Source organism: Anoplopoma fimbria, chromosome 19, assembly GCF_027596085.1.
Source record: "Anoplopoma fimbria isolate UVic2021 breed Golden Eagle Sablefish chromosome 19, Afim_UVic_2022, whole genome shotgun sequence".
Lineage (NCBI taxonomy): Eukaryota > Metazoa > Chordata > Actinopteri > Perciformes > Anoplopomatidae > Anoplopoma > Anoplopoma fimbria.
Genome location: NC_072467.1, coordinates 15899762 through 15924863, shown reverse-complemented (window position 1 = coordinate 15924863; position 25102 = coordinate 15899762). Strand labels below are relative to the sequence as shown.

The 25102-nt window shown below is 40.0% G+C and overlaps 1 protein-coding gene across 1 annotated transcript in view; it reads right to left on the bottom strand.

Moving 5' to 3' along the window:
* Positions 1–15462, bottom strand: part of LOC129107774 (anoctamin-1-like) — a 40921-nt gene extending 25459 nt beyond the window's left edge. Inside the window, exons 1-8 of the mRNA XM_054619311.1 lie at positions 15358–15462; positions 9984–10376; positions 6643–6741; positions 3678–3829; positions 3414–3468; positions 2685–2733; positions 1409–1464; positions 1153–1194 (exon numbers count right to left, since the gene is read on the bottom strand). Of these exons, the coding sequence (XP_054475286.1) occupies positions 1153–1194; positions 1409–1464; positions 2685–2733; positions 3414–3468; positions 3678–3829; positions 6643–6741; positions 9984–10376; positions 15358–15462 (951 nt within the window). The remainder of the gene's footprint in view (positions 1–1152; positions 1195–1408; positions 1465–2684; positions 2734–3413; positions 3469–3677; positions 3830–6642; positions 6742–9983; positions 10377–15357) is intronic.
* Positions 15463–25102: the final 9640 nt, after the last annotated feature.

Sequence of the window (25102 nt, the reverse complement as noted above, 5' to 3'; positions counted from 1 at the left end):
ATATGTCCTTCCAACCCTTCGGGATAACAAGTATCACTATTACACACCGTTTAACCATGACTATCCCCAATGCACTCAACCAGCCTGAACATTGAGAACATCTAAAAACATTGCATTAGAGTCTATGGAGCAGAGCTGGAGAGTTTCGAACCCTGGTCAATGCTCTGCTAGGATTGGCCAGTCTGCGTTTGAGGGGTGGGACTTAGCAAAGGGTCGATTAACATGTTCAAGCAGACCAAGTTTGAGTGGGGACGGATTATTTTGTGGTAAGTGGGAACAGTGGTGGAAAGTAACTAAGTACATTTACTGAAGTACTTTACTTAAGTACATTTTTAGAGACTTGAGAGTACTTTACTTTAGTTTTACTGTTTGACTTTGGGCTACTCCGCTTCATACATTTTACAGCTTTAGTCGCTAGTTACTTTTAAGGTGAAGATTTTACACAATGGATCATAGAACATGCTTTTAAAACACATTGTTAAAGTCTAAACAAGTGGTTTCCAATGACTTCTGAGATCTGACAAAAAGCAGTCATGGTCAGAGTTTCAAATGTCCATGAGTTTTCATCGGCTCCCCAGAATAGTGATTTCTCAGTTGAAACTTCTTCATGTGGTTTGACTTTCAATAAATATTCAAAAGATCCAGTATCTCACCTAAAAATCAAAAATAAGGAAAAAGTCCAAAAACGTTAAGCAGTTTTGTGTGTCAGAACTAGGATTTCTCATGCAAGACTTTTACTTGTAATGGAGTATTTTTACATCGCTGTTTTGGTACTTTTACTTAAAAGGTCTAGTGTTTGGGATAAGGCACTATCCAGTGGCGAGGTTGCAGATTGCAACCAACTGTAACTTCTCCCTTGTGCCAAGTGTGTTGGAGAACTGCAGTGACCGACGAGAACTTGGTTTGTCCGTTCTAGGCTACTATAGAAACATGGCAGCCGGATCTGTGAAGTGGACCTGCTCTATTTGTAGATATAAACTACTCTTTCTAAGGTAATGAAAACACACATCACCTCTTTCTTACAGGTGATTATACAGTAATGAAAATATACTTAATAATGTTTTATCCATGTCTGCCAATAGATCCGCCTAAACACTAGACACTCCTTTCAGTAAAGAATCTGGAAATGTAGTTATGAAACAACTGTCTCACCTTTCTGTCATTGGGGACTGCGCTCTCCTCATTAATATCTCCCTGAAAAAGGAAAGAGAAACACTACAGTTACCGTGCACACTGACTGTAAACCGAGTTTAATTATCTGAAATGGACTAGTAGTTCTCTAGTGCTAAAATCTTTTAACCTCATCTTCTAGTGATTAAAAAAATGTAACTGATTAAAACTGCTTCAAATCACAATCATATGAACGTAATTTACTAGTACTATTAGTGCCAAGATTATTACTACTCACATCATGGAGTGGATAAGCTGCTGTATAGACACCACTACCCAGGAGACTGGTGATACCTGCCGAGATAAAACCAACACAGACGCAGGAGTTAATGTGGTTTCCACATATTTATACCCAAGCTCAGTAAATCTTGCAAAACTCTGAATATTATTATTTATAAGCAGTGTTGTGCAAGCTACCAGAAAAGTGCGGTAAGAGAAGCTACCAGTTATTCTAAATTGAATGAAGCTTCACCACAATGAAGATACCCCCAGAGAAATGTAGCAAGCTAAGCTACAGCAACAAAGAAAAAGTAGTAAACGCATCAATTAAATGTATTTTTTTTTTTTTTTTTTTACAATGAACCAACTTCAATCAAGTTTGGGCCAGTGGAATTCTTCATGCAGTTGTTGATCAGGCAAGTGAAAAATAAATGTGATCTTTATCAGGTGCCAATATTAAGTAAAAATATGCGATTGGGAGCTCGGAGTTAATGATTTCTAGTCGCTGATCCCTGCTAATGCTACATTGTGAACAACAAATCTGTTGAAATCGGCAGGGGGAGAAATGGCTCGGTAACGTTAACCGGTTGGCACCACAGTCTCGCATGGCTACATAACAAAGCTAACAGCATAGGGACATTTGTAACACCTAACTTAATCAGGATCGTAGACCTATTCAAATTTTACTTCATTCCAATACATGCTGTAAATTCAGTCGTCACAGTGACCAGCTCTTATTTCAAAAGAAGAGCCGGTCACTGCTCACCTCCAGTCTAACTTTCAAAACTAGCTCTAAGCAGCTTATAATGCATCTTTAAAACTACTAATGCCCCAAACAAAAATATTGAATCAAAGCAATTAATTATATAAAAATATAATGATTAATTTCAAAATCATTTGAATTGTATGATTTTATATAAATAACCACCAGATGAATATAAATATATATGCCTCAAGAACCCCGTGGCTGGCTACTTTTTTCTAATGGTTGGCTACTCCATATCTTTGTGGAAAGCCACATTCATCAAAGTGTGGACTACACTTTTGCAATGCCACTTTTTGAAGGTATTGATCATGTCTCTCTTAATCTTCTTTGATTCCCTCTTACTCATTACACAGCTCTAGTATTTTGAGGGAGTGAACATGGTATACACAGGGCAGGGCAAAGACAGGTGGTGTGTGATCGATATTGTGATGGGCTAGTCTGGGTCAAAATGCCAGGGATGATATTTTTTGTTCCATTCCTGACCTGCTCTACAGAAGGAGGCCTGTGAGAGACATAGATCCAGACTCACCCATGCTGTACTTGGCCTTGCATTTTGTTCTTTTTAGTATTTCAAAAACCTGAAAGGAAAGGAAAAAAAGAAGAGCTGAATGGTATTCACAATGCTGCTGAAGAAAAAATATCCATAGAAAATATTCAACTGTGATTTATAGACACTTTAATAAAACAATTTTAAAACTCTAATCTGCAATAGCAAAAAATACCACAACCAAATTCCTGGTGATTTTTGTTCAAAAATGGTTCTGACGGTTTACAGTCTTTTAGTCTCAAAGAGGTCACTTTGAGACTAAAAGCTATCATTTTAAATAAATACTGTCAATGCATGTATATTTAGGGATTGGATAACAAAATATACAACCCTGTCTCCTACAAAACTACATTCCCTAAACTGCTACAGGGACGAGATATTTGTCTATGTAAACCACAGAAGTTAGAATCACTCTGGTTCCCTCTGCAAAAAGCAATGGGATTTTTCCATTTGATTTTGGATTATTGTAAAAAATATTCTCTGTTGCAAACAAACGATTATAACACGTTTTGTTCAGCAAGATAATCATCACAAATTAACCACTTTCATTTTTAGGAGACCAGACTGTGTTGAAAACAACATAATGTTTTAAGAAACTGGAAGGTTTCACTTATTATTATCTGTCAGAAAAACGTGTTGGCTAAAAACCACAGTCCTGTATTAGAAGGATATTTTGGTGTTGGTAGATACATCAAACTTCCGTGGACTTACTATCGAACTCCTGGTTTTGCTGTCGAAGAAGTAATCTTTGTCTGAGAGGTCAAACCTGTTTGTTAAAAACACACACAAAAGCACACACACTTGTTACTGTCCGTTAAGGGTTTGGAAATCTTACTTTACTGTCTACCACAGTAAAAGTGCAGTAACGCTTTTGAAAAGAATTTATGATGCTCTTCACTGTTATGTGGCCTGTACAACCACGTTAGGCTACAAGGGTCCAACTCTTTTCCATCAAAGTGTGAGAGATGCACTTACAGGTGCTGTTTCTCCCTGGAGAAAGTGTGTGACAGGTGCTTGATGTTCTTGGGTTGATGTTCCTCAACTTGAGGGTGGAGAGGTTCCACGACTTTACTGACCAGGGAGCTGATCTTCTCCACCACACCGCGTAACTGCTTGACTTCATACACCTAGAAAATATCCAATAGAACAGAGACACACACACACACTTTTCAATCAGGTTGACCTTATGTGTGATGTACTTTAAGAACACAAAAAAGCTTTGGTAGAAATAATTGATAGACTTTTATAATTAGGGGTGCAACAGATCATAAAACTCACAGATCTCAGATCAGATCAGCACAAAAGAGATCCCCTGATCATGTTTTTTGCGGTCGATACCAATTTCCAACCATCAAAGATCCATATGGGCTGATACAAATTGTTTTTGTTGTTTTGTTATAGCAGCTGGTATACAAGGCTCCAGACTATTTTTATGGCCACTGTCCCAAAAATCTTTTCAACCGCTCTGAAGTCAGTGTAAACCATCAAAAATCCAAAGTATAATTCCTTTAATTTGTCATAGTTCTCTATAGTGTTCTTTTTATTCTTATAACACAAATTTCCAATGACTAGGAAATAATATATTGCATTTTTATTGATCAAAGGAAATCTTGTCGATTGGATAAATCATCTGTCAATCAAACTCCGAAGCCAGTCGGGAGAAAAGCAAAAACATGTTTTCAATCATGTGTGGTTTGATTTAGTGGTTAGATTTAGGCAACAAAGGCACTTTGGTGGCAGATCAATAAAGGGTGCAAATCCAGCGCCCCACCAGTCACGAAGGTTCATCAAGAGTCTACAAGCTTAAGAATTTTTATTAAATATTTGAAATGAGTAATGAATTAGTAAATTAAGCTATACAGTATTAAAAATAACCGGAAGTGAATATATTTGGTAGATGTTCCAGTCATGCAATACACACTTCAATTCAACACTGGCTTCCTACTTATGTGCCGCCATCTAATACGAGTAAATTGGTGTAAAAAGATAAGACCAATAAAACAAAGGGAGTCATGAGTAACTGGTCGAGTAACCATCAAGACCTCACACAAGAAAGGCTGTCCGTCTTTGTATTTCAATAGCTTTGCATTTGATAGGCAGAGACTTTAATCCAAGTTAATTTAGGTACCTTTGTTAGGTACTTAGTTTATCCTATGTTTAGGACTTGTTAGGTACCTTTGTTAGGTACTGAGTTTATCTGATGTTTAGGACTTGTTATGTACCTTTGTTAGGTAATGAGTTTATCCAATGTTTAGAACTCGTTAGGTACCTTTGTTAGGTACTTAGTTTATCTGATATTTAGGACTTGTTAGGTACCTTTGTTAGGCACTGAGTTTATCCAAAGTTTAGGACTTGTTAGGTACCTTCTTTAGGTACTGAGTTTAACTGATATTTAGAATTTGTTAGATAATCTGTTAGGTAATCTTAGTTTGTCCCTGCATTTTGCATATGTTTCATGGTAAAATGAGTCCTTTAAAGATGTAACTTTGGCCTAATTTCTTGAAACTTAGGGACAAACGATCTTTTGTACAGACATATCATGGGTCCTCCTCATTTACAGCTAACAAATATCAAAGATGTTCACCTTCATATTCTTGTTTTTACAGGTCTATGTTTGGCTCTGTTGTATTTTGCGGAGCCTGAATCTGAATCACCAACATCACTCACTTCACAGCTAAATCTCAAAAGGATCTTGAGGAAACGTGGGTAAAAACACAGTATTTGTAAAATTATGTGGCCACCCACCCAGCCTGAAACCTTCTTAGACACATAATAATAAACAATATATAATAATAATTTATATACCTTTCAAGCTTAAGCACAAAGTGCTTTCCAGATTGAAAGATTTACAGAATAAAAATTGCTCTTACATTGCTCTAAAATATGGATTTAAGCTAACTCTCTGATATCTAACATTATTTCCTAATAATGTCCCCTAGAAGGTTCAACAACACTGAGTAGAAAGAAACCTACTGAGAGATTAACAAATGGTTCAGTCTATGAACTTCTTATAATACCACAAGTTGGTCCCCCTGTGGACAGAAATTGTTTATAGCATCTGGTCAGACTCTGATACTTTGGGCCTGAGAACAGGAACCGTCTCACGTATTTTCTTTTAATAAATGATTAATGAAGGTACCCACAATGTGCCAGTTATGCGTAAAATGCAGAGTGTGCTCGCCAACAAGTGAACATAATCCATTAACTACCTTTAATTTATAACTTTTATTTTCTATTTTCTTGGGCTGTTGTGAGCCTTTAGCCCCGACCTTCTGCTTACACTGCCTAGCAACAGCTGTGAGCACATTTGATAGCAGGGCAGGGTGCAATCTGCAGCCTCTCTCTTCATTTCTGTTGAGCATGAAAGCAAAGAGTATGAGGAATTTACTGGCCTTAACAATTACACACACACACACACATTTGTGAAGCAGGCCTTTAAAATGTGTTTTTGTGGCTGACATAAAGGTTGGAAACACTCTCAAATAGCATTTTTTTCCACCAACCCTGAGACAAATAAATTATGTGGAAACAGGCCTAATTTTCCAAAACCTTCTCTCTCCTAACTCTTCAAATGTGGCCCTACGCTTCAAACTATAATTCTCGGAGTACCCCTCTAGCGTCGGTTTGGACGTGTCAAGGATGACCTGTCAGTTTATTGTCGTTACACGCATAGTATCTTTTCAAAATAAACTGTGTTCACAGGAAATGCACAGCTTCAGCTCGATACATGCATAGTTTCTTTTTAAAAAAAATTACAAGATGGGTTTACTTGGAAAACGTAGACTTACTGTAATACTGTACAGTCATTGCAATTAGCACAGTTGTTTTCTTTACATTGCACACATACATACAGTAGTAAAGTTGGGTTACTTAAATAGTGTTAACAGAAAAGTGTATTCTTCATTCTTAACCCAGACAGAACAAACGGAATGAGTCTTACCTTCTTCGTGGGCATCTTCAGCTTCATTAACTCAGCTTCTCGACAGAGTATGTTCCAAGGAGCGTGAATCTTCACAAAGCCCACCCCTGAAATCTTGGTCTAAGAGACACACAGCAAACCAATACCAATCAATGTTTGTACTGAAATGCATTTCAAGAATAAAACCGAATATCTGAAAAAACTGCAAAAAAGTTGAATGCAAAAGAGGTCATGAAAACTGGTAATAATGATTATAATGATGCCTGATAATGTGCATAAACAGAGTTTATAAATGACCAGTCTGATGTGTGTAGAGGTGTGTGGTTACTGAGCAGCAGCCTGGTGTCATCTGCATATAAAGATAATGAAGGTGAACACAGCAGACGGCCGTGCGTAATTGCATTGCATTTTCTCTAATGACCATCAGGGGGCGACGCCTCTGGTTGTATAGAAGTCTATGAGAAAATGACTCTTCTCTTCTCTCTTCTCTCTTGATTTATTCCCTCAGTAAACATTGTAAACATGAGTTTATGGTCTCAATCTCTAGTTTCCAGTCTTCTTCAATACAGCATGATGTTCATTTAGTAAATTATGGTCCATTTAGAGTCAAATAGACCATAAAGCAGGGTATGCTTTAGGGCGGGGCTACTGTGATTGACAGGTCTCTACCACTATGAGTGTTTACAGGGTCTCTCTGTCATTCCTCCACAGTCCAAATATGGTCACTTCCATTCAGTGGTTGCAAAAAAAACATTTTAGCGGGAATGTGTCAATAATTTATTAGAGGAATTTATACAAAATATTAACGAAAAACCCATTTTCAGAATTTATACAAAATATTAACGTATCAATATTTCGTCCTACCCATAGTATTCAGTCTCTCTACAGCATTACACTGGGTTTGGCCTTGTTTGCACTTCCGCCTGTGGTCACCAAAATATCAAAACTGACTTGGTCACACGTGTATGTGTGTGTGTGTGTGTGTGTGTGTGTGTGTGTGTGTGTGTGTGTGTGTGTGTGTGTGTGTGTGTGTGTGTTTGTGTGTGTGTGTGTGTGTGTGTGTGTGTGTGTGTTTACAAAGTGAGTTTGTGTTTGCCTTCGCGCCCAGTTTCAGGAAAATAGGAATTCAAGGCCTTCTATGAACAGGCCACCTCAGGTCAGTCATTTCAAGTCCCTGCTATCAAGGGCCATATTTTCTATTTATATGCTGGCATCAGGACATCTTAAACATAGACAGACTATCACCTTCCACTTTACACCTCTGATACACAGATATATCTAAGCTGCAGCCCTGCAAATACTTTTACAAAAATGTCTCCTTCCTAAATTGTTGAAGACATTTAGAAGTGGATGTCTCCAAACTTCTTGTATTTATATAAACCAAGTTGAGGTCACATCCACACTAAGAAAGTGTTCTTACTAAAAAGGCTACTTGTGAAAAGTACTTCACAAGTAGTGAAATACCAGCATTTCCTCTGGCACCTCATTTGCAGACATTCTTCTATCAATCATCTGATCAACTTCCTCTATCCATACTTTTGTCACTCTACCTGCAAAGACAGATCTCACTAGATTGTTAATAAAACAGTTATTTATGTAAGTTAAAAATACTACTACTACTGAGTGTGTTTTTACTTGATGGACAGAGAGGGGACATAGATTGTGAAAGGGGATGGAAGAGGAAAGGAGACCTCAGTGAGAGACAGGTGAGGAGAAAGAATAGAGGAGGCAGGGAGAGGAGAAGAGGAGAGGAGGAGAGGAGAAGAGGAGAGGAGGAGAGGAGAATAGGAGAGGAGGAGGAGAGGAGGAGAGGGAGGAGAGGAGGAGAGGAGAATATGAGAGGAGGGGAGGACAGGAGAAGAGTGGAGGACAGGAGTTGAGGAGAGGAGAAGACAAGAGGAGGAGAGGAGTAAAGGAGAAGAGTAAAGGAGGAGAGGTTTTGTTTTCAAAATCCCTTTATTGAACCTTTGCACGGAGATACCAGATCACTCTCACATCCTGAAGGCCTGCATATTGTCCATCACCTTTTCCTCTGCCTGTTAAGACAAGATTCTTAAAAACCTCCAAACAAAGGAAGTCTGGAGGGAACCCAAATTTGTCTGAAATAGCAAGGTTCAAGCCTTGGTACTTTGCTTCAAAGGATTTTCACGCTTTAAAAACAGCATTCCCTTTCCGTAGTTCTTCAAAAGGTCTTGAAAATAACCCCCCAGCCTGCCATAGTCAAAATTTTCCCGCCACAGTTTCACAATGAACTGGAAATATTTTGACACTTCTCAATGTGAGTGTAACTTTTTTTTGCGGGGTCATCAGTGTTTATATCTATGTTATCTAATTATAACCAATGTGTTAATAATTAAATTGTTTGCAAAAGCACAGTACTTAAAAAGGTAAATACTCTGTCCTGCATTCAAAATGTTAGCCTAGTAGGGTTACTCATCAAGCAGAATGGCCCATTTCAGAATAATATAGTTCTAGCTTGGTCACATATAGTCCTATAACATCATTGGTTTATAATTTTGATGCATTACTATGTTCCTCACTATCATCTTCCAGCTGGTTATTGTGGAACTTATTTTAACTACTTTATATACTACCTTATAATATATCATAGTTTAATAGTTGATTTATCTTTTGAATTTCAATCTTCAAAGATAATTACTAATACTGTCAAATGGATGTTAAAATAAAAGTACTAAATTTACCTCTTAGATGTAGTGGAGTAGAAGTTTATAGTTAAATAAAATGGAAAAGTACAAGTACTTCAACATTGTCCTTTAGTACAGTACTTCAGTTGCCTAAACATACTTGGTTGCATTTTACCACTGCAAGGACAAGTGCACAAAATTGTTTACAAGAGCACAACGTTTTTTATAGAATAGAAGCCCCCGGTTTCCTCAAAGCTCTGAGCTCCACCCACACAAAATACTGTGGGAAAGTTAAGACTTGTTTGATGTTGCTTCTTTATAAAGTTTCCAAAAAGTCTGTTGTTGCTGCTCTGCATATTTCAGTCTATAACTAAGCTTGTCTAATCATTTGACTTGCACTGCCAACCAGTGGAGTAGACAAACTTTGTATCTACTATAGGACAATGCTACATCACAGCTCGGTGTGGTCACCAGTACAGCAGATCACCACCTCCAACATCACAGCTGGGTTCAACCCCTAGAGGCCTGATAAGCTTGGATGTTCCTCTTGTTTTGCTCCTCAACAGTGTCTCCTACTTTGGTGCATTGACTTGTGCTAGCTGCTACATCTTTGCAAATAAAATGTATTTTATGCAGAAACATGTCTATCAGGCATAGCTCTTAGGTGGATAGGGTTTTTTTTTGTAAAATAATAAATGAATAAAGAAGCAGACTCACTTCATCATCTTTCTCCAGCTCCAGCCCCATGTCTCTCAGTTTGCCCTCAAACTCCTCCCTCCTGAGAATCTTGTGATCCTCGTGTCCATTGAGGGTCTCCGCCCGACAGCCCAGCTCTATGTCAGCCACCGGTGAAGACGGCGGGGACGTTTGGTCCCTCGCCCTCTGTGCTTGTTGATGTCGAATGTGTTCGTCTCGGCTCGGGTGGCTGCGCCGCAGGCTGCGGGCGACAGCGTTTTCGGTGAACAGGTGTGTCGCCTGTCTGCCAGAGCGGCCCGCTGCCGGCTTCTTCACGGGGTAGGTGAGGACGTAGTCCACGCGCCGCTGACCATCCTGGAAGTAGAGGCCGTGTTGGCACTGGGTGTTCTCCTGTGGGGTTAGAGCCTTCAGCAGCTGACAGCGTGCACATGGGGACAGAAAGGGGGGTGTTTGTTAACACATTTTTGTTCACATTAAGTTTAAATGCCTTTGGTTTAATATATTCTGCGCTAGGGGTGTCCAAATTACTGCCTGCGGGCCATGTGCACCTTATTGTATGTGGCCCATGAGTTATTTTTATTTTAAAATGTTAAATTATGGGGGTTTTTTCAACATTAAGCCAGCTGTTGGTACTTGGAGGGCCAAAAGAGGACAAAGAAAGACTTGCATTACAGCAATAATTTGTCACATTTTATACAGCAAATAAAATCGAGACAAAAAAGTGTTAAGTTAAAGAAAAAAAAAAGTTCATAATAGGTTTTCTATTAGCAATTACACTTTCAAGACATTTTACTGTACAGGTTTTTTTTAAGTAAAGGGAAAATCACCTCCAATGCAATGTAACACACAGAAAATGTCTGCGTTTGAACTCAAACAAAAGTTTTCTGAAATATTATTTGGTAACCCTTTTCAGGATGACCCTGACTATAACAATGTAATGTTTTATTAATGTGAAAGCTGCTGTGTTCTTGCAAACTTCAACTGGGTACCGAAGCAGTCCAGCCACCGTGAAACTGCAGCCATAGTTACTGTAAGCAGTGTTCTTATACAGAGAGGGATTTTGTCTAACCTATTGTTATCTTTTCCTGAAGAATCATATGATCACTCACGTGTGTGCGTTTGAAACAAGCTCTGGAAACAACACCTTTTATCACCTATGGCCTTTCAGGTTGATATGGGGCTTGTTAGCAAACAGCTGTCTATTTACACATCCTGCAGATCACAGAGCAACATTAGCATTCATTTGGAGTCATGTTTCTGGCAAGTGATTGGTAAGAAATGCAACAATCAATCAGCAGCTGATCAAAACCAGACAGCTTTCAGCTGATCTGCCGTGACCGGTCAATCAGTCTCGTACTTTCAATTTAGTGCCTGTCACTTTCACACGTGTGCCCCATAATACCTTTATGTCGGCAAACAGCGGGACAGGCACCCAGCGGTCAGCAGGGAGGAAGTTCTTCAGCCACTTGATGGGTCAAACGAACACACTTGCGTACCTAACTTACATAACCAAGGTACTCATTTTAACCCAAACCATGACCTTTTCCTAAAGCAGGTTGTTGCCTCAACCTAAGTGACTCCAAGGGGTCGTGACCAAGTGTATATAAGTGGCCAGTTGGAAATGAAAACAGGTTAGAATATAAGTCAGTAACCCATGAGGAAAAGCTTCTTAATGCTCTACTACGTTTACTAGTTAGTCACTAACTTTGTCTATTGCTGTTTGGTGCTGGGCTGGCAGTGTACAATGGAATACACAGTAATATGTCTCCTTTACATGAGCTGCTCAACACTGCTAATGTTACGTTCAAATTAAACCCTCAACTGAGGATCCTCACATGGCAGGTGTAGACAAAAACCCAACTTTCATTTGTCTTTGAAGGCTATTACAAACTAATCTAAACCATTTAGCTTGTGCATATTATCAATGCGCCTCATCACAACTCACTCCATAAATAGACTTACAAAGAAACTTTTCTTATTTTTATGTTTTTCTCTTTTTCTTTGTCGTGGTCTATATTTATATTGTCATATCCACCTTGAAACGAATTATGGGCAATTTTCCTAGTAAAGAACCCTTGAAGACCTCAGTAAGTTGACTTGAGGGCCCTTGGTGGACCAAATGAATTGCGGATTTGGACAGACTTACTGAGAAAGCGCTTGTTAAGTTTACAAGTCTGGAAGAGTAGTGAAGTCCAAATGTTTGGATTCAGCCTTACTTTCAGTCCAGCTTTCTTTTTTTTTGTGAAAACATCTGTATGACGTCAAACACTTTTCTATAATTTAGATGGCATAGATTAAAATGGGGGGGGGGGGGGGGGGGGGGGGTCACTACCAGTTTTAGGTGCCTCCTTTTAAATTCTATATGAGACATTAATAGTGTGTGAATTATGACCTGAGCCTACAGTATTTCTCCCTATGAAGTCTCTTTATAACGGTCTGGCTGCAGATCTTAGGGAAGGTGTCCGCAGATCAAACTACACATAGAGCATGCACCAACATCTAATAGGGGAACTCCACCCAGTTTACACTTGAAGATCAGTTTACTGGTCACGGGGAGGGCTGGGTTCTAGCTTGGCCCAATGTTGGAACCAATTCGCAGTAGGCAAAATATATAAACATTCACGTGGCAGCTCCTCTTTTTAGTTGATGCAAAAGCGCTTAACCTCTGTACTTTTCAAAGAGGAGTAGAGGATTGAAAAGACAAGAACACCTGCTTAGATTACTAAGGACATAAAGCCGCCATTCATTTAACAGTTACACTAAATATAGTACAGTTTTCTGTCCTTTTTCCCCTCAATCAAATACAACCAATGTTCATCTGCCCGGATAGTGTGTGTTTTTCACTCAAAAATCCAAATGAATGACTTTACACTTTCATATTACTATAGACATTCCTCTTAGCTGCCACACATGTAAAACCCTGATGCTAACATACCACGCAGCAATGCAACCATCCTCATATTTATTTTTTAGTTTATACAACTCAAGTCATACTTGACAACATACTTTGTAAATTACTTATCAGGAAAAAACACCCAACACACCTAAATGACATGAATTCTTAACGAAATACACAGTTAGCCATGTTAGCTATGTAAGCTAGCACAGACTGGTAAATAGGCAAAAAACACTCACCAGGGGAATGGAAGACACAATTCATTCATTTCTGTAAGCCATTTTTGGACGTATTTAGTTCATAAGAACTAACTTTATTTCGCCTTCTTAGTCTGCGTGGTTTGCTTATTTTACTGCTTTTAGTTTAATATCGTTGTGCCCTCTTATTCTACTCTCCCTCTGACCGCGCTATTGTTTTTCTCTCTGCAGCGCCACCACTGCCCTCTGCTGGACTATAATAGCTATCGCAGATGGACAAAGAGCCTCGTAATGAATTTACCCGTGGTATGGGCTATTTTTAGTGGGTTACATTGGTTAAAATGACTAACATTACCGTCAGCTGGAGACAATTAAGGTAAATTACTTCTTTAACATGAAGTCTGTGTTACAAACAAAGAAAGACAAAGATATTCAGCAGGCTGAGAGATCTAATTAAAACTGCAATTAGATGTATTATGGGTAATGTAGGATCCAGGGTTCTTAGACTTTGACGCATAATAGGGACTAAAAGTCAAGCTATATTGATATATATCATATAAATCATATATTGATTGAATTTGGACCATTCTTTTTCAAATCTGTCTCTTGTTAGTTACAGGTCTCTATGAAAGTGCAATTACGAATCACAGGACACTGGACTAGCTCTGACACCTTAGTTTCGTCACCTTACGTTGTTAGCTCTGCTAAATTATCAGGGCTTCCTTACCAACCTTTGAGATTAGCACTAAATAGTATTATTAAAGCAAGTATTAAAGTATGTTTTAATACTAGCTGCAGCACAAGAAAAAGTATTTTTAAACTTCTTATTTTAAATAGTATTTTCAGACAACCCTGACTGAGTTATACTGATGGGATGTGTGGATAATCAAGCAGTAGGGGGACAGCTCTGTGTATCACATGTTTAATAATTTAAAATAAGCAACCAAAAACAGCTGTCATACACAGTACAGGACACTGATCACTGGAGACATTTTACACACTTGCAGCACTGGAATACCCTCTACTAAGTACAAGGCACCACAGGCGGATATTTGCAACTCCAATTATGTATTGAAGTGTGCCAAAAATAGTGACTTATGTTATACCATGTGCAATCTTCTAATGTCAGGTAAATCCACAGACCATTTTTGTATTACGGAAAGAACAAGCCGTTTTGGAAACACAGTGAAAGACAAAACAATCTCAACACAAGGTCAGATTTTCTTTTTCTGAAGTAATTTACATTAAGATCCACTGCAGTTGTTAAATGGATCATGTGTTGAGACCTTTATCAACGGCTGTTTCTGAATTCAAGACATGAACAAAAAGCCCTTAAAGTGAAAAAATTAAACTCTCCTCGAAGGAAATATGAATCCTTTTGGTCCTATTTAGAACATTGAATAGTGGTGCATTTTTACCTATTGTGGCCAAAATTAGTATTACAACAACAAACACTTTACCTACAAATCACAACAAATTCAATCACCTGCCAAAAGTTTTTTTTTACCTGTTTTCGCAGATAAAAAATAACTTTTTTGCCCTTCTTATCCAGTTCTTCTTTTACGAGCTCTCTGCTGCCCAGACCACCAGAGAAGACTCATACATTATCTGCAGTTAAGTGCAGCGGGACTTCTCCTGTCAGTAAGCAGAATGGCCTTTTCTTTTGATCTTCCTCTTGGGTTGAGGCAGCGGTGACGGTCCAGGGTGACATACCATCAACACTGTCCAGGAGGATCGGGTACTTTATGTTTACAGCTCTGTGTTTGTGAGTATAAAGGCAGCAGGAATCCTACATGTACAAGACCTAAAATGCTAGATGTTATTATATTGAAAGCTCGGGTTGTGAAATAAACCAGAACAACTGGCAAGTAATTTATTTTTCATTCCTGCTCGGTGCCGTTGTTTAGTTCTCGTTATACTCTACTGCCTGTGTAATGGTCTTGAGTCAATCAAATCTAAATTTGAAAAATGTTCACCAGTGAAATATTTTTTTTCCATCAAACGGAAAAATCTATCTAATGTATTTTTTTATATATAATTCCCCAAAATTCAGACTGGCATATTATATATCTTTGGAAATGTAATTTGCTATTGTAAAAAAATACTTAAATTTACTACATATGTTGGACAATGTGATTTTATTTTTACAATACTAATATCCCAAATAACAATATACTTTCTGTCATAGTGTTACCTGTAACAAGTATTTGTGGACAGTCCGTACTGTCTACATTTCTACCCTTTTTAGTCTCATCTCTCTTTTAACTCCATCGCTGTCCGTCTCTCCTGTGGAGACACTCACCTTAAACTTGCCGTGGAAGATGACATCTTGTAGAAAGTGTGGAGCCTGTTGCTCGGACCCGGAGGTTGGAGAGAGGTCGGCCCCCACTTCTGCTTCCTCTGCCATTGTCCAGGTAGAAGTAGAGATAGCCTGATGTGGTGAGGAGATGTTTCCAACCAGAACAAGTCCGCTTTGTGCTCCTCCTCCTCTCTCCGTCAGTGTCTCCTGTCTGAGACGTTATATGATAGCATCTGCCGTTAACAGGCCCCTCTCCTCTCCTCCTCTGATTTTCTCTCGACTTGCCCCTTTTCTGTGGCTTTGCTCGTCTCCCTTTAAAGCTCTGTGTGTTTCTGTCTCAGTGGGGAGCAGCTGGAAGGGAGCCCACAGCCTTGTTACTTGAGAAGCAGTCTGCGAGCCAAGATCTAAACTTAGACAACGATAAAACTCTGATGAACGCGAGGTGCCCTCCCTCGCTCCCTCAGTCTCTGCTCAACTGTAATCGCTACGGGATCAGGCACCCCGATACACACCCGACATATCCCTCTGCCTCTCTCTGCCAATGGCTACCAATCCCTGCAAATGTGATGCATTGCATGTACAAGAAATGACGACATGTTGCATACATTCCCAAACAACTCCCTCATAAGTCTAAAGAAGTGTGTGTGTGTGTGTGTGTGTGTGTGTGTGTGTGTGTGTGTGTGTGTGTGTGTGTGTGTGTGTGTGTGTGTGTGTGTGTGTGTGTGTGTGTGTGTCTGTGTGTGTGTGCTACATGATATGAGGCTTTAGACTGAACAAATTACAGCTCAGCTCTGAGGACTCTTAGTGATTCAGTGACAGGCAGCAGCAGTGGCAGTGCTAGAAAACATACCAACTGTCCTCTCTGCTGTGGTGGACGATGTAGACAACTTCTGCTTGACCGTTATTGTTCACCGGACCACCAACTCTCACAAAGCTCTTTTCTCTACTCCTCTATCTTTCTACTCAGGATATATTTCTGCCGGAGAAGCCAGAAAGTCAAACCAGCAAAACTACTTATTTTTTGGTTATCTCCGCCAGGAGATTAAGTATCCAGTCTTTTGGATGCCTGTGCATCTCTACGTCTGTCTCTGACTGTACACAGCTAATCTTGCATACTGCTGTACCCATCAGCCTAATATTTTTTTATGCTTGTATGACTGTAAACGCAAGAGCTCTCGAGGAATCTGACTGTATATAAGAAGCAGACATAGTGATCGTGACGTCACCCATTGATTTGTGAACTGTTGTTATGAAGCTTCAAGCTCAGCAAATACACCATCGTTGTCTTGTCAGGAGGTTACCAACTGGTTTTACACCATTCATTTACGGCTGACTCACTTGTGACTCACTTGTGACAAGTGATCACCAGCTGGTTTGGACTCTCTGAGTGTTACTCAGTGACCAGGAGGTTAGCCCGATAGAGCCAGTGGGACAGCTGCAGCTGCAAATCTGATGTCAGTGAAACAGGAAAGAGAATGCTACAGTTCTCCTTCTGCTTCATCAGCACTATTCAGGAAATACAGATACAAAACAGCACACTGTGTACAGTCAGTATAGGCAGTTAAGCACAACCACAAGTATCTGTCACAACATCGATGATTAATACACTGCAAACGTGTCTTCAATATTAGGTGTGAGATTACCGCTCTGTGTGATTGTCATTAAACTGTAACAGAATGGACTGCGTTGTGAGGTCCTGGAGCCTCATATCCTGATTCCTTTTCACGTCAACCACATTAATTAACTGACAGAAATATCAGTTATAGACATTGAAGTACACATCAAGAGTATCTGAAAAAATCCCACTCCCTGCCTTCTCCAGCTGACTCATCTGACACATCCTCACCAGTCCTCTCCTCAGATGGCCACTCCCTCAACATCCTAATACTACTCGACATCAGTGCAGCCTTTGACACCATCAACCATCCATCCTCCTCTCCCGTCTTGAGTCCTCCCTCCATATCACTGGCACAGCCCTCTCCTGCTTCAAATCATACCTCTCTGACTGCCAACAGTTCATTCGAATCAATAGGATCAACTCTGACACAGCCCCAGTCTCTCAAGGTGTCCCCCAAGGTTCGGTACGCGGTCCCCTCCTCTTCATCCTCTACATGCTCCCCCTTGGTAACATCATACAAGGTCTCCATTTCGAGTGCTATGCTGATGACACCCAGCTCTACATCTCCACCAAATCCATCATCCCCACCACCCCCACCATCAACAACTGCCTCACATATATAAAGACCTGGATCCAAGCCAACTTTCTCAAACTCAACAGCAACAAATCTGAAATCCTCATCATTGACCTCAAATCACTAAACAAATCCCACCACAGCTTCTCCCTCTGCATCGATGGCATCACTGTTCCTGCTTCCTAAAATGTCCCTAACCTTGGTGTCAGTTTTGATCTCTCCTTCAAACGCCACGTCAATCACATAACTAAAACCGCCTTCTTTCATCTAAAAAACATTGCCTGACTACACCCCTCCCTCTCCTCCTCAGCCGCTGAAACACTCATCCACACCTTCGTCACCTCTCGACTGGACTACTGCAACAGCATCCTGTATGTCACATCCACCAAGACAATCAACAAACTACAATACATCCAAGACTCCGCTGCCCGTCTGCTCTCCTACTCCCACACCAGAGATCACATCCCCCCAGTCCTTCAAAACCTCCACTGGCTCCCCATACAACAAGGAATACAGTTAGAGATTCTCCTCATTACATTCAAAGCCCTTCACAACCTGGCCCCTTCATACCTCTCCGATCTCCTACACCGACACACTCCCACCCGCAACCTCAGATCCACTGACACCAACCTCCTCACCCCCCCCTACTCGGTCCAAGCACCGAGCCTGGGGGGACATGGCCTTCTCCATTGCTGCCAGCGCTTTACAAATAAATGTATTAAATAATATTATATGTCTGTGGTTTTATGTCTCATTTTTTATGTCTCTTTGTAGTCATATTGTGGCTTTTTGTAGTTGTTTTCCCCTTTTCATATTTGTTGTGAGTCTCTTTTAGTTGTTTTTGTCTCTTTGTGTTCTTTTTGTGTTTCTTTTTGGTAATTTTACTGTTTTCTTTGTGGTCGTTTGAGTCACTTTGTTGTTACTTTGTGTCTATTTGTGTCATTTTCGGTCTCTTTTTAGTTGTTTTGTTCATTTTGAGAGTCGTTGTGAGGTTTCTTTGTTGTTTCTCTGCAGCTGTTTTGGTCTCTTTGGAACCCTTTTCTGTCTTTCTGTCGTTTAAAATGTCTTTTTGGCAACTTCCTGGTTGCTTCTTGTCTCTTTGAACAACATTTAGGCCTGGGGGCCCTTACACTTTGGGTTCCTGAGTAATCCCTCCAGGCCAGTGCCTCCACTAGTCCATACTCTAGCAGTGTGATGAACAGCGTTTAAGACATTCACTTCCAAGTCTGACAGAAACATTATGTATTTTAATAATATTTTGACAATTTTATGCCTTTATTTGAGAGTGACAGTGAAGAGAGATAGGAAATGTGGGGCAAGAGAACAGGGGAAGGACATGCAGTAAACTGTCCGTCCTTTGTCCTAGTTGCATATGGAATGTATAAGAAAGCAAGATCGTCGTTATCCTAGGATACATTTGTGGGGATGAAGGGACTTTTTTTCCCCCTCTAATACATAAAACCCTGGAATACAGACTAAATACAGTACAGTCTGAGTAATTGACTTAATTGATGTTAGTGTTAGCTTTTAAAGTGGAGCCCAGGAAACCTGTGACATTTTTCCTCAAGTATATTAAAAAAGTGACCAAAACACAAAAGCTCGGAGTGAATTCTGTGTAGATATTCCTCTGTGAAGCTGTTCCAGGAAACTGTCCCTTCTTTCGTGATTGTTTACTTTGTGAGAACTGAGATCCAGAAACTTTTTCTGTACAACCTCTTATTCCTGACACTTCAATCCCACAAGCTTATGTTATGCCGCAGCAACATCCGCACTCAAGATTATTTTTAGACTTTCAGAGTTAAAAACAATATACAGAGAATGGAGCAAAAGGAAAGCGGGGACCTTGTAGAGCACATGCTGTCGAGCTCCCGGGGGACCTCATGTGTCAGACTCGATGCTGGGAGCAAGATGTAGGGGTCAATGGTCGGTTCTCACAGGAAACAGAAGGAAGTGGTGTTTGTGTTCACATACTGTAACTCAGCTATTACAACAACAGTGGCCCAAACTTTGTGTACACCAGTCAAATTAAGTGGATTAAGACCAATCTGGATCTCACAGGTCAGTTTTGACACCTCTTCAGTGCTCTAGCTTCATCATATCTATTGTATAGTCCTCCATTCTGCATAGTTCAGGAACTTACAGCAAAGTCGATTTAATTTCTACAGCCCAATATCACAAATCACAAATGTGGCCCAAGGGGCTTTACTATGAGTACAGCATAGGACACCCTCTGTCCTTAGTCCTTAGAGAGAAACACACAGCTGTGCTAGTGGGAAACAAACAAAACAGGGTTATTGACATGGTTCTTCTCGGCAGGAAAAATTGTAAATGGACTTGTACAGTGCTTTTCTAGTCCTAAAACTAGATTTCTAGATTTCGCCCATTCACACACCTGTGGCACAGCCCTAAGGAGAGACTTAAGGTTAAGTCTCTTGCCCAAGATCACATTGACATGGACTACTGGAGCCGGGGATTGAACCGTCGATCCTCTGATTGGAGGATGACCCTGCTCTACCACTGAGCCACAGGCTCTCCAAAAAAGAAAAGCATGGACTGTAATAATGGACTTAAAGGTGCTAAATTCTTGAGGGAATTATAATCTTGTTTAACTTCCTAATGCTAGCTATAATTAGTTTATAAAACATACATATACATATAGTTTTTAACTTACTAATATTGGAATGTTACTCGGTATTGATACGCAAGTTCAGATATAAACGGCAAAGATGTAAGTCTTGAGTTTGGATTTAAAGTAAAGGCTTCAACAGCATCTGACTGTCCAGGTCTTTCCTGCTTCGCTCAACAGCAGAGCATGTACATGCTGAAGCTGGTATCTCCCATGAATTTCGCCACATATTTGTCTTTATTTGTTGTTTTTTCGTGTTTATCACTTATGGCATATGACAGAATACATTCATCAAACATCGTACAAAGGAGGAGTGTGGATTAAGTGCAGCAGACTTTGAGACGATCACCGCCCAAGGCCGACCAACCAGCCAGACCTGCTGGTCCAAACGCCACCAAACTGTTCCAGAGAGTCCAGATGGAAGCTAAGAGAACCCAGCTAGGACCTGAGGCTGCTCCACTACCCAGCATGCTGCTAGCTGTCTGATGGTCGGTAAAAAATAAGATGGATGACAGCAGGTGGAGGTCGGTGACAGTTGAGCCCACATCGTTCATCCTGGAGCAAGCTGCAATTTATGGGCGGACAGCAGGACAGAGAGCAGGATTCTTGGAGAAGAGGGGAGCTGTACTCTGTGTATACATCATGATGCTCAAACATATTGAAAGTTGATGGACAATGTTTATTCTAGGCTATATTTTCTGCCCAGAGAATTTTTTTTTTTGCTGCTGTTTACATTCCTTATGATGCAAATTAAAAAAATTCACTACAGGAATGTACTACTGTGTTTTGTTTTGTTTTGTCATCATACATAACTATGTTGAAGGGCCCCTTTAGGGATGTCATGTGCATCTCTACATTGGTGCTTTTCTGCTTCACATACAGAAGCAGATTCTCCAGTATCAACCGCACTCTGAGAAATCCGTCCCAGCTCAAACTGTGGACCAGTCATGAGCATGAGGCACAGCAGGACTAAATACAACAACATTCCCCACCTTATCAGATATTACACAACTGAAGCCCGTTGCTGCAACTCCCTCAAGCTTTCAGAGCTACCAAGGAGCCCACAATGTCACTAACTACACTTTCCAAATAATTATTATCTAATCTTTGGAAAAATGTAAAAGTGGTTTCAGACCGCAGGCAGAAGGGTGGACAATATTCTGAAGTATAAATCAGGACGTCACACTGATTCAGCAGAGAAAACAGGTTTTAAAAGATAAAGGTAAAAACTAAAGCTATAGATCACAGTGTTAAACTAAACCACCACATCCCCTGGAGATCGAGACAAAAGACAATGAACTAGAGGAACAACAGTGTTCCTGTAAAGACGGGTAGGTATTTGTTCACTGCTAAAATCATTAAAAAGCTAAAGCAGCATTTGTAGACATTCAGTATACCTTTAGTAGCTAGCGTAGCTTAGAAGTGCGAACAATATTTATTGTTGTGCTAATGTACTCTGCTATTATTAACTCCAAAGATTTTTATGTAGAAACGTAACATTTTAGAAACATATATCCCCTTCCAACCTCTCCGTGTCACGAGTATCACTATTACAAAACCTTTAACCATGACTAGCTTCAAATCAACTAAACCAGCCTGAAAATAAAGAACATGTGAAATCATTGCATGAGAAGCTATGGAGCAGAGCTGGTTAGTTGACATATGATTGGCCAATCTGCTGTCCAGGGCGAGACTTAGCCAAGGGTCAATTGCACGGCTAACGAGACACAATGCAGGGACCGACCATTCCACAATCCGTGGACACCTGCATCTGAAGATTGATCGAAATATTAAGATGGCCTGTGGTGAATTTTTTGATTCTTCATACCATGGACACTTTCAATGAAGGGGTTTCTAGGAGCACTGATTTATTGTGAAAATGATACACGGTGTCAGGACTGTGTGCCGCGGCGCTCTCCGAGGTGCTGATCCTGCTGATGGTTAGCAGCCAGGGCGTTTTCCTGGAGGATCTCTCTCCCCCCCGCCCACACCAGTGGGGAGGCTGCTGCCAGCCAATAACCTTTTTTGTCTAATCATTGATTTCACCTGTTTTCAATCCTACAATAGGTCTGTAGTAACATTTTCTGAAATCTGCTGGTATGGCAATTTCAGTGTACAGGCCAAAAGTACTCTTTCCAAAGTAGTGAAGGTCAGCAGTAAAGCCACCCTGATGCTTTGTCTCATTTTGCGTTCTCCTGCACTCACACATGCACAAGTGCGTTCACACTGACAAGCATGGCAGAATGAAGTGCACTTTGAGTATCGCGGGGGTTGTACTCATAGCTGTCAAAACATTGAGTGTGGACCGCTGGACGCTTCTCACCCTCAACAGTCTCCATCCAAAAGGTGCTAGAGGAAGCTACAGCGGTTGTGGTTGTGGTTGCGGTGGTGATTGTGGTTGTGGTTGCAGCTTTCTCAGGTGAACCCAAACAAAGCCGACTGATATGTTGGCGGGCGACAATCGCGGTCAAATGCTGGCAGTGTGATGCTACGTCCGGTTGCAGTTAGCCATCCAAAGGAAGAAGAAGAAGAAGCGGTTATATGTTACGATCGTTATGTCAGGCTGAAATGACCGGCTTGTTTGCGTCCACCGGAGCAACCACGGCCACAACTGCCGCAGCAGAAAGTTGAAGTTGAAGAGTTATCTTACTTCTGTTTATTGTTTTGTTGTTGTTGTAGACAGACAGTCACTAAGGGAGATCAGCTAGTCAGCTTTGTTGGCTGTGGTGTTTCTTTTGTTTTGACAAGACAATAAATTCCTCTCAGTCTCTTCTCTTCAGTGTCCTGCGTTTCACTGTACATGTTTCTTCACTGCATTCTTATGACATCGTAGCTCTCTGCTCTCCATATTAATCGTGCAAAATTTTCGCTAAACGTCATAAGCAACATGGCCGACTCCATGAAGAGGACCCACTCCCCAGGTAGATATGAAGGGCTCATTCTCAGCTAATAATAACACAGCGATTCTTATTTTCAGGTGATTAAACTAATGAAACATAGTTATTGATATTGTATTCCATTTCTGTGTGTAGCTGGCCCTTTAAGACTTTATGGATTCTAAAGCATTTATTTAATTTAAAAATGGTTTCCCTATGCTTTTCATCTCTGCTTGAAGTTAGAGGCTACAGTAGCTGCTACTAGCGTAACACAAACGTATCTTTGACTGAACTGTTGAGTTGCATTGTGGGTAATGTAGAAGCCCTGACAAAGAAGAAGAATGTGTGGAATAAAAAAACAGACGATATCTCTGTTTTATTTGATATTATCTGTCAAATGTCCGATAAGTGCTATGCTACATCGATGGAGTACGAAACTCAAAATGCACAGCATATTATTAGACTTTAAAATAAAGATGAAGATGATCGAAATTTCAATGTTAGATCAAATGTAAGATTTCTAGAAAAGAGAGACACATTTTGTGAATTGGCTCCATTTGTCTTTGTTGTCATTTTTATAGAGTTGTTTATAATATTGCATTGATTTTTTTCCTCTAGTGCAAGATTGTGTGCAGGTCATAGCATGGTTTATCCAAAATGGATAATAACAAGCAATAACATAAACTGTAAATGGTCTCCTGCCGTGCTTTTTTCTCTTGACTTTTTAAAATGTCTGGTCTCATTTCTCTTCTCTCTTTCTTCTTCTTTTGAGATGAATAATACAAACTGAGTAGACCTTCTGGTTTTACAAAGATCATCAGGTTATAATTTTCTGAATAATCTGAGGTTTCCAGGCACTTCTAAGCTTGAACTAAGATAGAAAAATATTTTCCTCTACACTTGGATGGGCAGTTTTTAACAGTCTGGATACACTTATCAAAAGCCTCATGCTAAATTAAGCACAGACATAACACTTCCTATATTTTAAACACTCAGCCATATCAGGAAAACGTTTTTCCTGCTTTGAGTGCAGATTATTTAATGATGACATCTAAGATAAGTCTTCTTCTCCAAAACCCCTCACATTGACCCAACTGCATCTTAACTCTTCTAACAGGAGCAGTAGGCAATGATTAGAGTGAACAGCACAGAACAGCAACGACCAAGGCTTAGTTCTGACCATGAACCTGCACCACATGTTAGACACCACATGTTAGACAAATTAGGTTCAACTGAACAATGGAATGTATTATTATATTTTTTTTATTTTTTTATCAATGGATTCATATTTTCAGAGAAAACTAAACAACAGAAGCTCTAAATTCAACATCCATAAATAACGTAATATAAACATATTTCAAATATCAGGACTTCATGCAAATCAGCCAAAGTATTAGATGATACTGGTCCCAAAATACTTCCTCCAAATGGCTCCAACAGTTCACGTCGTCATTCAGGATGTATTAAAGTAATTCCATGTCAAAGATATGTTTCATGGGGAGGTGACACGTGACACTCCCTTTGTGTCGTGCTGCCCTCTGGTGGACTGGGGCCACCTCTGCAGCCTGTGTCTCTTACGTACTGTGTCAGCTTTTAAGTTAATGCATGGTGACATCACCCCTGAAAGGTGCAACATTGCAAGCAGACCAACAGGATTACCATCTTTGCATTTGAATTGTCACTATTCAAGTGTAAAAGTTCATTACTGCATGAAAGAGAAAATACTGTAATAAAAGTACACTCAGACGATATTTTCTGTCGTTTCAGTTCTGCAATGTTTACCTTATCAACTGAGGTAAAGCTTTGTGAAAATAGTAATCAATGTACGTCTATTGGTTGTTTAAAGTGTAATTAATTAGAAATATGCTAAGGCCCATGTTCTAGTTTATTTTAAATAATTCACAGAAGGCCATTTGACAATGGTCATCGGGCCACAGTTGGCCCACAGACCATAGTTTGGCCACTAATGATGTATTTGTTTATTTCTATCAATATTGTTCATATATCTGTTTATGTATCACTCATTTGATTATGAACTTTGTAAATATCAAAAA